The sequence below is a fragment of the Pocillopora verrucosa genome, chromosome 6 (assembly GCF_036669915.1).
Source record: "Pocillopora verrucosa isolate sample1 chromosome 6, ASM3666991v2, whole genome shotgun sequence".
NCBI lineage: Eukaryota > Metazoa > Cnidaria > Anthozoa > Scleractinia > Pocilloporidae > Pocillopora > Pocillopora verrucosa.
In genome coordinates this window covers 5,490,565-5,506,920 of record NC_089317.1, presented here as the reverse complement: position 1 = coordinate 5,506,920, position 16,356 = coordinate 5,490,565, and the positions used below count along the sequence as shown (strand labels likewise).

The following is a 16,356-nucleotide window of genomic DNA, read 5'->3' as shown; positions in this document are numbered from 1 at the left end:
TAACCCTCGGACGTACAGGAGAGGATGGATGCTACCTTCTTTCTCGTTTTTTTTTTCAATTTAAAAAAAAAATACATTTGCTTATCTTGGAGACATATTTACTGTGAATTTGGTGAAAATCGGCTCAAATATGTAGGAGATATTAAATGACAATATGAGCTACGAAAGAATTTAAGGTTTTTAAGTTGAAAAGGATATTACAGTAAACCTATTATTTGTTTCGTGAGTCGTATTTTCTAAAAATTTCGAAGTTTGCATTTGTGAGATTAACACAGTGGATCAATGAATCGGTCGTTTCGCTTATATTCGGGTGTATCCTGAGAGTGACCAAATTATGAGAGAATTGTAAGAAACAATGTTGAAAATACAGGTATGGACTTTCGCCATGAAGAAATTCAGCCTGTGAGCTTTCTTAATTTCGTAGAAGAAATGGAAATAGGAAGCTTGAGTAATTTTTAAATCAATTTGAGCCCCACTCCAAATTAAATTTCTCCTGATTATCCCAACGGGTCAGCAGTTTCTGTAATCGACGATCAGTATATCATTTTAGTATCTAACTTGCCTACACTTTAATATCACTTTGATTCCTAAATAGACATGATATTGTGAATACGGATATTAAATCCCGGCTAATGTTTGATCAATAATGACGAGATTATTTTGGGCCTATTGTCAGAGTATTGAGCGTGATGCCGGCATATCAACTAAGTTTCTCAAAAATTCCCTTGACATTACAGTTTTACAAGAGTCCTAACAGTGAGCCTTCATTTCTTGCTTGCAATTTAAAATTATAAAATAATTAAAATAGTACGCGCGCTCTGATTGGCCATAAAACCATTTTACATGAGTGTATGTAAACACAGTTTTCATACGGAATCTTCTCGCGGAGTCCTCCCTGCTATTTATTTAGCTGTAACTCAGTTTCTTTAAGTTTGTTTTGAGTACAGTAATGGAATAAGAAGATTTTCCTAATTTTTCTTTGGAGTTTAATTTTCCCAGTATTCAAGAAACGGCCGAAAAGCCAAAGGAACAACAACAACAAGCACGTCGCTTTCCTTCGTTGCAAGAAGAGGCTCTTTCATAGTTATTTTATAACTAATAAGCTGGAAACCACTCCGCTTCCCGTCGTGGTTTCCTACGCTTATCTCGTGTTCTCCCAACCTCCCAAGTGTTTACATCAGGCTATGTAAACACGGAAACCATTTTACATTTCTTCAATTTGATCCAATAAAAACGTTGTGTTCTGAACTTCAGTAAGCGTTTTATTCCCAGAAAGGTTTATCTGTTTGTGGTAGGAATAGGTGATGGAGTTTTGGGGGCTCTTAAAAGCTATTAAATTGAACATAATGAAAGATTCTGCGCATAATTTTCGGCAAAATGCCACGTTTTCAGCAGTGACGTTCAAAAGCATACTGCTTATATTTTGCAGCAAAATTTATTTGACCCTAGCCCCGATAGTAAAAAATTGATTTCGCCTAGCTCTTTGTTAAGTATCCTAAAATTGTTCAGCATACTATATCTGAAAGTACATTTAATACTTACAGGATCCATTCTACTATTGCCAATTGCGTTTCCCATGATGTGTCGTTTTGGCGTGGTGAAAACGGTGCTTGAAATTGTGTGACGAAAGGTGTGGAAATCTGAGCTGTCGACTGCCCTTTTTCCTTCTCTCGGATTCCATGGGTTTTTCCCTGGCACTGTTTTGACTGCTTTGTTTACATCTCTATGGCAACGAAGCATCTTTCTGGCCTTTCTCTCGCTTTTGAATTCTGTAGGATTTTTTCCCTAGCTTTTTCCAACTAGATCATTTACATTATGCATCCTCACCAGGCAACACTGACATCTGTATGATTAAGGATTAATTGTATTCTACGCCCTTAAGCTAAAGGGAAAAACCCCCAGCTCTACACGAAAGTGAAAATGAAAATTCGATACTGCTTCTCACACACTTTTATCAACTGGTGTTGAATAGTGCCCCGAGAACGTTTGCCCTTTGAAACCATGGGAAATAAAAAGTCGAGAATGATATCGGTAAGGAAATTTTTACAGGATATTTTGGTGCTCTTTTGATCGTTTTAAGATAGCAGATTGCTTGCCACCGACGGTTATACTGGTTCTACTCGGCTTTAGACAGAAGTCACCTTGAAATTTACGCATTATCTAACAACTGAAAATTTACATGAGGCTTCATGAGAACCAGTGATTGAAAATTCCTGGGACTTCTATATATATCTGGCCGTAAGTGAAACACTTCTTGCAAAACTTAAACTTATTTACAATCAGTCCCGGATGGATCATAGTGCTGATGTTTATAGCCAAACTTCGGAAAAGATGGAAGTCGTAGCGTGACATTTGGGTCGCGGTTGAGTGATCCAAGCGAACCCGCTTTAACTGAAGACCATAAAAAGGTTTAAAACATATCAAGTCCATCCCTTCTCCAATTTATTTTTGGAGAGTGTGAACCTTGTTTGCACTGCATTGTTGTATTCGTTCCCGTTTGCCAGTCCGTGATCAAAAAGTTCTGTCCGTTTTCAGAAAAAATGAATTGCAGCTTCTTTCTTAGTTCAATTTGTGGTACACACGAGTGCACGAAAAATGTTTGTCAAAAAAATAGTTCTGAAAAGAACCCTTCAACCTAGCATTGCAATCTGGAGCCAACGATTCATTGTCGACTGATTTGATATGTCGAAGTAGACTTTTTCAGAAAATGTGACCGTAAAGCTGTCGGAAAAGTTGCATGCAAATCATTTGTAATAGTGTAAAAAAAGGAAAGAAAAATCTACAAATCCCGCAATTAGCAGGGTTGTTACCTTTATTATCGGCAACTTAGCCAACATATTTCTTTGGTCGAAGATTTAAGTTTATCTTCTTACTTTACGTAACAGCAGGAAATTTCTCTTAAAGCTAGTGTCACATCAAGTTTCGACATACTAGTAATTCGCATTTTGTCTCAGCCACAAAGTCCCCTTTGAGGCTTAAACTACTACCTACTACTACTTAAGCAGTATCTTCGATTGATAATTACGATAAAATCGTAAATTTTTTTTTAAGGCACGTATATATTTAGCAATTGTTCGGCGAATGCGAAGTGAACATTCTTGAATAAACGATATGCGCGTAAACTTCATAAGGTCACGAAGGAGACTATGAACAATTTATATAATTCCCTTGGGTCAAGTTAATAACGCCACAAGCAAAAGCTGAATGAAAGCAGTTAATGAGTACTAGCTGTGTCTGCGTTCGTTTGCATGAAAGCGTTAGGCACCCCTTCTCTGTAATCAACTCAAGTGGGGTGATACATCACGTAGTCCTCGAAGAATCAGGGCGCGAGAAAGTGATGGGAAAGGTGATGGGAAAGATTGTCGTCCAGTTCTGTCTGTAATCATACGTCGAGTGATTAACAAAATCGGACTCCCGCTTCGCGGTCGTCAGATTTGTTAATCACGAGTATGATTACAGACATGATTGGACGACCAAAGTCCTGTTACCAACTAATCATAATCATTACTATTTTCGAAGAAACAAATACATCTAGAACAAACATCGCCAAAGGAGACAATATTTACAATTAGAAAATCCTCCATTTTGGAAATTCCCTAGTTTTTCCCGGGATGAGAGGTTGTTGGTGGATGTAGCTGAGTGGAATAAGTATGATTGGCTGCTTCAACGTTGCTGTCCGATTACAGGTGTCCATTTTCAGCCAACTGTCCGATTACAACTGTATAGAATGATTAGTGACAAATAATCAGCTAATGTACCGATCACATTTGAGGAAAATGAAGTGGTTATGATTATCTCTATAATCAACTTAGTAATTATTAGATGCTAAAAAAATATCATTAAATTTTGGTCTCAACGAAATTACTCATTCCGTAAGCATTTGAAGAACCAACTTAGATGACTCCTGTGTGCACCTTAAAAATAGACGCTTGAGCTTACAGAAAAAAAAAAGAACGTGTCGGTTGTCCTGGAGTTTTAAGCGGCAGTCAAAGCTAGTGCAACTGCTGAACCAAGAGATAACAAGGGGCCGCATAAACGGGAGACAGTCGAAGTGATTCCATTCCAAATAAACCGCAACGTGGGCCTATGAACGCATTTACCAGTGATGTTGTTAAAACCTTCTTCGGAGAAATAATATTCCCAGTCGCCTTTTCCAGCCTTGACGGTAAATTCCCTCCCTGATTGTGCGAAGATGAACAGGGCATTTCTTAGGTCGGCTCCATCATCCATTGCCATCGGCAAGAAATTGATGGCAGCTTTTAAAAATTTTATTTTTGTTCGGTCGTCTTCACTGAGGCGTCCTCTATTTTCCACTTTTCTAACCTCAGCTCCCAGAACAGGAGATGTGATTTTATTAACAACTATTCTGACGTTTCTTTGATAATCCTGAAATCAGGAAGTAAGACTCGTTGAAAATGAGCATTAATCATTAAAATATGTAGAATAGCAGCCAGCTGCGAGGATCTCTTAATTTCATCTCTCCACCGCAGTACAAATATATGAATTTTCATATATCTAAAATCTTCATTCACTTGGATGTTTATTTGGACCCAATTCATTGACCAGCTCCCAGTTGGCTTGTTAGCTCAATTGGTAGAGCGCTGCACCGGTATCGCAGAGGTCATGGGTTCAAATCCCGTACGTGTAGTTGTAGTGTTCTTAGCTGCGAGGATCTCTTCAGCAGCCACACTGTTTAGAAACGCCATATTTTTTAGTCTTTCCTTATTGCCTATCTTGCTTAAACTTTTCCTTCGTTCATGCTGCTGTATCTAATGCTGCGCCGATCTTAGAATCTATTCTAGGCGTATAGTTACCCCAAATTAAATGCGACATTCAGCGGTCAATAACATTCACGCAAGCTAAAGAAATTCAAGAGAGTTTGGAATTTTTACGAGTGCTTGCTTCTTTTTGGTTCGCATTCCCTCCAATCACCGTCCACCCTCAAAAAACTATCTAAGTTCCTCATTAATTGAACCAGAAAGAGGCGAAAAACAACATATAGAACCTTGATCGATAGCATCTCAGCGCCCCTCTTTAGTAAGTGTGACGAACTCAGCACCACTCCTAATGAAGTGATCGGTCAAAATGAAATATAGTGCATTTAACTTAGCGCTATTGTCAACACAACTTGATTTTTAGATCGGAGCGAAAACTGAAAAATGTAACATATTCTAATCCAGACCGAAACAAATTTCTTTCGTCTCACTGGGAGCTGCTCGCTTTAGTTTAACTTGTTTGGCAACTTTCACCAAAAAAAAAAACATTTAACAATTACTGAAGCCATTCTCCTATTTCCAAGTGCTTTATCAAGTGTGTTACCCATCATGCGTCTTTGTAGCTTTGGGAGAAGAAATTGTTGAGGTTCTTACGACGATATTTCTTCGTTTCAGTGGCGATTCGCAGAGTAACTTTAACAGTTTCACCGCATGTGGAGAAGGTGTTGTACTGGATAAAAGCCTCATCTGCCAGTCGACTCTTTATCTCGCTTTCGAATTGCAGGGATTTTTCCCTCGAATTTTTGCAATTGAGTCCACTTATATTTTGTAGCCAATGAAACATTAATTTTAAGCAATTCTCGCGCTTTCGATTTTCATGGGTTTTTTCCCGTGTTTTGTTCCAACGTAATTTGGATTTTTCTCGCTTTCAAATTCCGAGACAGTATTTATTGTGTGGGCGACCTATGTACTCAGCTCTCGTTTTAATGATCAAGGGGTTTTCCCTTGTTTTTTTCGATGTTATTTTTTACATTTCTTAGCCAATGAAAATTTTGTTTTTATGACCAATTATCCATCGTCACCAAGCAACCCTGACATCCGTTTGATCAAGGATTATATTTCACGCATTTAGGTAAAGGGAAAAAGCCCTCAGATAAACTGGTGAGAGTGAAAATGAAAAGGGAAGCCTCCTTCGAACGGCTACATCATCTCGTGTCGGACAAAACTGAGAAATTACCTAGAGAAGGTTCGCTCCTTGGGTCAACCAATCATACTCACAAACCATGGGAAGCAACAAGTCGAGAATGACATCGGTAAGGAAATTTTTAGTTTCAAAATAGTACGTTAAAGTATGAAATTTTGGTCCTGATTTGAGAATTTCGTGATTGATTACAAGCAGGCAACGGTTTTCTCTTGGTTCTCCGGGGCTTTAGACAGAGGTCACAGAAATTAATTTGCGCCATGTCTTTTGTACATTGAAGAAATCTTTTACTAAGAATTGACAATTCCTCGGGCTCCTATATACCTAGCTACAGCAAAAGATTTTAGCAAAAACCATATATGTTCATAGTCAGTTCAAATTGTAACTTAGCTCTAGTCAGTCATAGTCAAACCTTGAAAATGACAGAAATAGTAACGTGACATACTTTGTTCACTATTTGGGTCGCTGTCGAGTAATCCAAGCGAATCCGCAATAAGGTGAAGACATCTTGTGAACCGTGCACATACTGTCGACTTGATAGCGAAGAAGCGTATGATCGAAAGAAGATTTAAGAAAATTTGAAATACCTTGTGATTGCTAATTAGCTATTATGACAATTTTTAAAGATGGAGATTAAAAAATCAATCAGTTGTGATTGCGAAGGTGTTGACAATGCGCCGCTCAATATGAAGGCACACTGCACTGAGATGATTGCAGCAATGCCAAATTGACATATCATCTCCAAATGATAAACGGAGGAAGCAAACTGGCTAAAATGTATCCTGCTAGCATAGTTCTTGGGTGAAAACTGCCGATTTTTGATTGCAGAGGGCCTGAAAATGGATGTAGAAAATGATGTTTTCAAATACGTATTATATCTCTATTTTTCTGTGACTGATATCCACGACAGCCTCGGGGGTGGGGAAGGTATTCCTTGTAATTCGAGGTAAGGTTATGCCGTCCAGTTTTCAAATACTGGCCTTCAGGATGATGACAATAATGATAGCAATATAATGCTTCCTTTTGGATCACATGCAATGACATTCCATTTATTTTGCTTTTAAGGATTACCCAAGTAACATGATCTTCCACGTTAAGAAGATTTCGTCGACGTTCCTTGGAAGAGAGATCACCAAACGATGTGGAAACGAAGGACAGCATAATGATCTCGAGGAAAAGGATAAGACAACTTTAAAATTTTTGCAAGCGGCCATCTCGTACATCTCAGTGGCAACCAACATGGGAGCAGATCTTTCAAATGCTGCATTCATTTTTTCACAACCAGGAAGAGAGTTTGTCATTCAGGCTGGAAATGGCGACTGGGAGTTCTTTTTTTCAGAAGATCTAAAAAATACAGTTCATGGCCACTGTGTTCGTAAGGCTTCCCGAGGTTTCTGGAACAGCTGCTCTTCCCCTGACAAAACTGCCAACCGAGACAGTAGAACAGAACCAGGACGAATAAATGGTTTGCTGGCCCTGCCGTCTGCTGCCTAGAAAAATCTCTCTCCTACTTCATTATCTCGACGGAGAAAAAGATGAAAATCAAGAAAAAGGCAGATTTTGATACTAGCTTGATACTATGGGTGGCAAATAACTCCATAATCTATCAGACAATTTGAGTTTGTTACGTATCAAAATTTATTCAACTTTATACCGTTGTCAAACACATATCCATAGCCTTTGGCTGGTAATCTTTCACCTTTCCCATGAAAGTTGTATTCATTTTATTCACAATTAATGCCCTTTTGGAAGTCAAAAGCTTTTCTTTAAACGTGTATCTATTTTTCCGATGCGGGTAGCACTCTGACTCTTCAACATAATAATAAACAACTTTCCAGTCCAAAAACTTACGGCCAGAAGTCTTACTCGTTACCTGTGATATTGATATTTAATCTAATAATATGCGTGTTAAGTTAGGAAATAATTTGACGTGGGTGTGTCCAAATTCGTGGAACTTCTTTCGCCATGATGCGTGAATTTTCACCAAACACTCCACCACCGTTTGATCAATATTTGCATCTTTTTTATCTAACTGAATCTCTATCACAGTTACTTTGCGTTTCTTGATATACCTAAGATGAAATCAAAAACACAATGTCAAAAGAACAGAATAGGTAACAAAGGCTAGGAGATCAACTGAAACAATATTTTGTTTGGAATTCCTCAGTACTTCAGTGTTTCCCTCTCCTTGCTGTCTGCCATACAATTCTTATGATGTTAGCGCTGAGAATTTGGTATTGGATCAACTAATAATCTCCTAGCTGATACATTTCTTTTCTCACCACTCTACTGTTTGATATTGCATTGATTTGTTAAGGAGAAATTCTGTCTTGGTCACTCATGGGAGTTAAAGGGTTAAGTAAGAAAAATGTTAGAACCATACATCATTGAATGCAGGGATTTTCTATACATTTCTCGCGATGAATAATCAAATAAATTAGCGTAAACAATGTAAAAATATGTTTACGTCTCACTTCTTTGTTTCAAAACTCTCTTCATTTTTATTTCGACTTTGGCAACATTCTCGTAGTTGGGTGTCTGAGTAACTTCGTCAGTTGTTCATTGTATAACCTTCTGTAAAGATGCAATGACAGGAAAAACTAGCTTTTGAGAAGACCCACATAAGCAAGAGGCACCAATACTCTTAGTTCTCTTCTACTTTATTTTACTTTCTATGCCTAACTAACTTGTCTCTCTTTTACTCGCTCTAGTGCACGCTCTTAAGTACCCTATTGGTGGGAGTGTGGGTAATGAGCTGACTGTCTTTGCAGAGTTAAATCTCTTGTTCAAACTGGTCAAATGTATTTTTTTATACAAGTCCACTAAGGACATCCAAACATGACCACCGACGAACGCCATTTTTCGAGAAACAAGCCTCAAAAATAGTCAGCACAAACTATATTTAACGAAAAAATTTCGAGTTCAACCTTCCGGATTTCTGAATCTGATAAGACTCACACAACGATTGGAATTTTTGAAAACTCAAAATAAAGTCAAGTACTCAACACGACCAGTCCAGAAACAAAATTTCATGTTCGAGTAATTGCACAACTAGAGGAGAAAGACAACACGGAAAACTATCCCAAAGGGGTAAGACTAACACAATCTTTGAATGTTAACCTTTGAATAACCTTGAATCGTAACAACACTTCACAACACTCTCTTTTTCCATTGAGGCCTTTTCAAAGCGAGGTCGCGTCCAAAATCTCCCTGCATTTACTTATCAGTACTTAACAATTTAATCTACAAGAGCGGCTTTCAGAACATAGCAATCCGGCGGGAACTAAGAAGGCAACTTCCGTTCTGTGTATCGCAAAGAAATTAACTAAACCGGTACCCTTAGCTAGAATGTTTTATGCGCTCTAAAATGCACGACCAAATGAGACAAAACACCGATATTTAGTTCTAAAGGATCACTCTTGAGCAGGCATTAAGGCCTTGAGGGCTAGTCCAGCAACAGACAACAACGTGGCGATACGAGAAAAACTAGATGTGACTTTGTTCCAGAGGTACATCAGCCAGGGTCTGCGGACACATCGACCGGTTATGTCGCCGATTTTATCCTCGGAAAAGTAATACTCCCAGTCACCCTTTCCTGCTATAACAACAAACTGCCTGCCTGGGTGGGTAAGTATGAAAGCGGCATTTTCAAAATCAGCTCCATCTTCTTTTGCCATAGGTATGAAATGGATGGCCGCTTTTAGGAATTTGATACTTGCTCGGTCGTGTTCACTGAGACGTCCTTTGTTGCGTATTTTTTCGACCTCATCTCCAAGAGGAATCGAAGTTATTTTCTTCACATGAATTCTTAGGTCTTCTGAATAATGCTAAAAATGACATTGATGTTATCAATATTAGGAGAAAGTTGATGAGAGCAAAAGGAAAAAACCAGCAACCAAATCAACCCACATGTATCGACAGAATCGGGGGTAGAACTCAGACCGCAACTACATGTGAGGAAGCGAGCGCTCCCACTCCCCTCAGTAAGGTTCTTAGAAACTCTCCCATCCCCTCGATCATCTCGAAATCTCGATCAGTAACGAATTCAAGTTTAATTGAAGGATCTGGCATCGATCGCGCATGATGTTGAGTGCATGAACTCGGTAAAACGGAAAACTTCCCTTCACTTTCAGGAAGGTATTGACAACAGATTAATATCGAAACTCGTGTTGACCAAGTCAAATTCGAAAGGGACAAATTTCTTTGAGTTTCATCGATAGATTATTTACAGGTTGATCTCCTAATCGGAGCCAAAGACGGAGTTATACTTACTGGTAATATTCTAGCGTTGCCAATGAAATTTCCCATAATCGTGTCGAGCTAACTCATTACAAATAGCTCGGCCAAATCCTTGCGAGAATCACAATTTTGTGATGGGAGAAGCTGTCTGCAGATTGTGGAGTCAAGACAGACAACCGTAACACTACTGAGGCAGCTAGCGTTTTTGTCTCTTTTGAGGTTATCAAGGTTTTTCCCCCTCATGATTGCTTTCAATTTTGATTGGCCATGGAAAATTTTGTTTTGATGACTCATTGTCATGTGGCATTTTCAACCACGCAAAGAAGACAGAAAATGTCAAAGTTCAAGTGTAAGGGAAAATTCCCAGCATGTGATGAATTTATTTTGAAAAAAGAGATCTGCCAATGAAATATTTTCCGAGGCGTTTGGAAAGCGCATAACTTAAAATTAATTTCTGTAAGAATTCCTATGTAAAGCTTTTGGTGCAACTATCAAGAAACATAAACAGCAGCCTTCCAGTGCCTGCATCTCTCGGGTTTTTCCCTAATTCGGGTTCTCCAATGAAAAAAAGGACAAAAGATGACTCATTGTCAAGGGGGTTTCCTTTCTATGCAAGGAACATATAGTATCCATCAATCCATATCGGGTTCTTTATTAGGGAAAATTCCCAGCAACGAACGAACGATAGATAAAGCGAACAATTTACTCGGCTCTATGCTTAAAAACCACTCGGCCTTGTGCGGCATGATTGTGAAATGTCTTCCACTAAATATGTAGTAAATCTGTTTCTTCCCTGAGCGAGCTGCAATAGAGCAGGACGATGGGAAATAACAATTCAAGAATGACATTGGTAAGGAAATTTTCATTTTAGTCAGACTTACAGGTTACAGACTTACGACTGACTTGACTTCAAAGGCCGTGTTTAACATAATTTTTCGGACTGCAAGAGGACACATCGTTACAGGCAAGGAGTTTTGTAGTCAAGGCTGTATGTCATTCCATTCTTTCCTAAAATAGACTAAAATCTATTTTGCTTCGATTGAGCTTAAAATGATAGACTTGAATTTAGACGATCAAAAGACAAACTTTATTGTAATAAGACCTTTTAAAGGCGAGATTACAGCATATTAACTGTGAACCGAAATTCTGAAAATCAGCAAAGTAAGACTTAATACATCAACACCTTTAAAAGCGAGATCACGGCATTTCACTCTGAAAATGTAAAGGCAAATTGTTAAAGTTACTGTCGCATATGACTAACACATAATCTGACGTTTTACCGATGCATGGTGAATCTACTGGTGAATCCAAGATTTGGTTTAAATTTTTTTGAGTGACCTCTGAAGATGGTTGCCAGTAAAGGAGGTAAGGGGATGGGGGGTTGCGAAACGCATTTCCCCTCCGGAAAATTTCAAAATTCCGACATTTTAAGGCAAACTGAGTGCGTTTTAATGTTCAATTATTTCTACAAGAAATGTTCTATATTTCATTAGAATGATGTCAGGTTACGTTAAAGAAGAGCGACAAGTATGTATTCATATGCTAATGAGAAATGTTTATCCGTCTATGTATGCAGCTACTTACTTAAACAGTTCAAGGATTTTCCAAGGCGTTCTTTAAATATTTACCTCCATTGACGATTGACAGTGCGTTTCCCAAGTGTTGGGGGATTTTAGAAAAATATTTGACCTCATCCCAAAGATAGTAGTGCAACGAAATGGATGGCCGTTTTCAAAAATTTGACCTCCATCTGTTCGAATTCACTGAGACTCAATCTTTTTTCCAAGAAAATATGGGCTTATTCTCTCCACTCTGATTTTTTTTCTTCCGGATACCCCTGAAATTTTAAATAATCGTGCATAAACATCGGGGCAAAGCGAAAAAAGGGCAACACACTCGACATACGTGTAATACCAAGTTCATTGTAGGAATCAAACTTGTTCGGGTCTCCAACGATCGCAAACGATCGAGATATAATCACTGCGATATCTCAGCTCTTCAATTTTAAAACACTCGCGAGAGGTCTGAGGGCCAGTATTGTTATATTTTTGATTCCTTACGCGGTTTGAATTACTAGATCTTGTTAGTTTTAGAAATGCACCGAGTAGCTGCTGAGTACTCTGTTACGACCTCAACTCTTAACTTTTACCAAAATGTGCGTGTGCGAATAAGCACATGCACATGACTTCTGCTACGATCATTTTTGACTCAAGCTTGTTTTAAACATTGCATTCTGGATATGCGCCAAATGTAATTTCGACTAAAGACGGCTCTGTTGAAATGAGAAAACATTCAACCAAATCGTCTTGGCATCAAGAAAATGACTTTTGTAGGCTTACTTTTGCAAAATAAATATTGTTTTTGTTGAAGAGAACTGTCGCGATAAAGTTACAGTTAAAGCACCCGATTTTTTTCTCATTAAGTCTGTCTGTATCCAACTCCAGCTCATGAATGTGATTTGTTATATTCCGAAATCAATCTTGGCAAACGAGTGAATCGTTTCTTTCCAACCAAATGCTTCTTTATCTTCAAAAACCGAATATCTCTTACAAAATGAAATAGAAAAAGGAAGAGAAAGTACGAAGAAAGAAAGAAAGAGAAAGAGAGAAAAATAAATAAATAAACTCTCATTTTAGGCAGTGACGATTAATGAATACTGCCCTACTGCTTTCGTTTTCGTGCGTTTTCATTGCGCATGTCCTTGAATCTGCAACTGTGGATATCTGGGTAAGTGTGGTAACAAATGAATCATGCATTAATTCTGGTCAAGACTGGAGTCGCATTCGATTAAAACTTTCAAAATTTAAAACTGAATAGAGCTCGCATTTTACATGGACATTACGTAAATTCGACTCGTATTAAATCTAACAGACGGACTTAGGCGCCGTCCACACGTATCCGGAAATTTTTCGATCCGCAATTTTCTCGCTGTGGTTTGACCTTTCGTCCACATGTATTCCATGAATACGGCTAATGAATCCGCAATTTTTTCGAAAACGGTTCCTAGAGTCAAGAATCAAAAAGTGACTTGAAACTCACCTCTAAAATGTTGCTCTCAAATTTGGGCGGAACCTAAGGATACTCTTGGGTAAAACGGAACTCAATAGGCCTGTGAAACGTTGTCGAGTGACAGGTCATATGTTCAAAACATTGATAGACGTTCGATGAATTTGAATTGATTTGAGTTATCCATGAAATGGTTGACCTTTTTGCGCTTAATGTGTGTACCAAACCTATGTTTTGCTCAAAACTTGAATGACATCGTTGTCAAACTTACGACTAATATAATCCAAGAGGTGGTGTTTTACATACGGTTATCACTACACAAGAATGTATATCATTTTAGTCGAGGAAATTTGAAGCTTGAGCCGCACATCCCAGCTTCACTCTTAGGATAAGCTTAAATATATTTTGCCTCGATTGGGCTGGAAATGTTTCTTCTTTCATGTTCACATTTTGCACTTGTTTATACGAAATCGATCTCGCCAGAAGGACCACCTGCCTTAGAGAAACTTTGGGAAGACGTAAAAACCAACAATTTAAGGGTTTGTTACGCGACCCAAGCACTAAGCAAACAGCTTAATAATAGATCTCAACATCATTTCAAAGTGCTCACACTTTGAGCTTGAGTTTGGAGCGATTTTTAAATATTAATGAGAGCAAGCATATTAGAACAAACAGAAAGCTGAGGGAAAAAATGGCGTGAGAATTTCCTGAGAATCTTGCTGGCTGCTAAAAGCATTTTTATTCGCTTTTTACTTTCTAGGATTACCCAAGCAACATGATCTTTAGAGTTGATAAAATATCATCTATAGTTCTCGGAAAAGAGATCGTAAAGCGATGCGGAACCGAAGGTCAGCATGGAAATCTCAGTGAAGATGACCAGACAACCTTAAAATTTCTGCGAGCTGCCATCTCATTCATTTCGAACGCAAATAAAATGTGCGCTGATCTAACAAACGCTGCCTTCATTATATCGCAGCCAGGGAAAGAGTTTATCATTCAAGCTGGAAATGGAGATTGGGAGTTTTTCTTTTCAGAGGACGCAAACGATGTTGTACATGGCCGCTGTGTTCGCAAGGGTCCTAAACGGTTTTCAAGGGGTATTTGGAAATTATTTTACTTCTGTCTAAGAATTTTCTGGGTGGTTTCATGGTGGTGCCCGTCACCAAAAACCGCCGTTCGTTTTACCAATGGTCCGTTAGCGCTGACCTATGAGGCTCAGGAACCCACGTTCAAGGTTACACTTCCGGAGGTGACGGAAGAAGAAGCTCGTAAAAATCACTCATAACTGATGCCTCGAATCTTACAATAAGTGCCAAATAAAGACGTCTCTATTTACGTTTAAAGGGATATTTACTCCAGATACTAAGTAGAGGGGGGCATTGGGGTCTATTAGAACTCGCAAGGCCGTAGAAAAAATCATCCAAAACCGCAAAACCGCAAAAAATTGGTTCACAACCGAAAACTGCATGCACAACCATCAGAACCGATAAATTTTCACATTCCTGTGACAAGTGAAGCATGCAGAGGTTTCGCGGCTATTCAAAATCATAGTTGCCGCTCAGATCGAAGAGGAACCAGAACCAAAGTAGGAAAAATCGAAAATCACATCGGATACCAAATCCGAAAACCCATTGGCGATTTTTGGGAATACCGATAACAAATGCTTTAAAACGGTATATCCCCAAACCGCAATGAACACCAAAACCGATCTAAATAATAACCAAAACCACAAAACCGAAAATTCAAATGACCCCTCTCTCTTTATTCAATTTTCAAAGAGCAACCCATAAAGAGTTAAAAGATTATCCTCAAATATGCCAACATTTGACGCCGCCATTTAAAAAAAATAATAATAACCTGACCATATTCGCTTTCGTAAGCAGCTGATGTTTTGTTTGATTTAAAAAACTGGTAATTGAGTCAAGAATAATTTTATGTGTAGCTCCTAGTTATTCAAACAGATCGTCGGGAGGATTGATAAAGAGGGGTGAGGTTTTTTCCACGTTACAGGTAAATGGCAAGGTAGCTAAACAAGATTCAAAATGGCGACTTTGGGGTCAAACATATATATATATATTTATATAATAAGCTCAGTTTTGCAGGCATTCTGATTGGTTCTCACTTATGATCTATTGGAGGACAGATGTATAGATGACGTCATCATTAAAAGTTTCTTTCCGTATATTTTAACTCTTTATTATATAAAACAAATAGATTCCAAGTTGCCGTGTCACATCAGTGACACACTCGGCTGGGCCTCGTGTGCCACTTTTTTGTTCTTACCACATTTTGACGTTATCTTTGATCTATTACTGAACAAACGCACGGCAACTTGGAATCTATTTGTTAAATATAAAGAAAATTTTCTTCAGACTTTCATAACGCGGAAATCAGTTAAAAAAAATCCTTTTTCAGTGACTAAGATACATGAAAATACCGTTTTTTTATAAACAGATTCCATTTCTCTGCCTGTTTGTCCAGACATCACGCACTTAAGGCGTCAGATCGTAAGTTTGAAACTAGAACCACTACTTGGTACTTACCGGGGCCCAGTGGGACACGGGATTGCATAAATATAGTTAATCTCTCGCACCGCTCCCCCCTCTTCTGTGGAGCTAATACTGACGTAATTCACAATCAGAGAAAAAAAACTCTTAAAGTCGCTTCAGTGTTATTATTCCTCCATATTTTAAGTACCAAATCGTGGCTCGAATGCTGCTTTAGCCTGTTAAATTCGCGAATGTGACCGGGCATTGTACGTGGTGAGGCAAAAATTAAGAAAACTTTCGCATATTTACATTTTCGCTAATAATTTTTAAGACGCAAACATAGAGTTTTTTCCAGCAAAAAGTTTGAACACCTGCTTAGATGTAAGTAATTTTAATAGTCATTGTGTCAATCAACTTATAATAATTTTAGAATTTTCTTTGAAGTATGCATTCTCGTTATAACATTAACAAACCTTTTTAAAAGGAAGGGCGTCCACGTCCACTGTAGGCCCGCTCATGGCTGACGAGGCCAATCCGGGACAGGTAGGTTCGAGTGTAGTAGCAGCATTTGAGGTTCTGATCAGGGTTTTGGTTCTCTGAGGCAGCAGCAGCTCTGGTATTTCTCCGCTGACGTTTTTCTTTGAGGGCTTCATGGCGTATGGTTTCAAAGTTTTTTACAGCTGTGTGGACTGTGTGGCGCCAGCCG

General features: G+C 38.5%; 2 protein-coding genes across 2 annotated transcripts; both read left to right on the top strand.

Moving 5' to 3' along the window:
• Positions 1-5,889: 5,889 nt before the first annotated feature.
• Positions 5,890-8,353, top strand: LOC136281499 (uncharacterized). The gene is made up of 2 exons (XM_066167901.1): positions 5,890-6,028; positions 6,982-8,353. The coding sequence occupies exons 1-2, from the start codon at positions 5,999-6,001 to the stop codon at positions 7,408-7,410; spliced, it is 459 nt and encodes a 152-aa protein (XP_066023998.1). The 5' UTR covers positions 5,890-5,998; the 3' UTR covers positions 7,411-8,353.
• A 2,529-nt stretch (positions 8,354-10,882) lies between these two features.
• On the top strand, positions 10,883-15,343 carry LOC131768708 (uncharacterized). The gene is made up of 2 exons (XM_059084440.2): positions 10,883-11,005; positions 13,922-15,343. The coding sequence occupies exons 1-2, from the start codon at positions 10,976-10,978 to the stop codon at positions 14,444-14,446; spliced, it is 555 nt and encodes a 184-aa protein (XP_058940423.2). The 5' UTR covers positions 10,883-10,975; the 3' UTR covers positions 14,447-15,343.
• Positions 15,344-16,356: the final 1,013 nt, after the last annotated feature.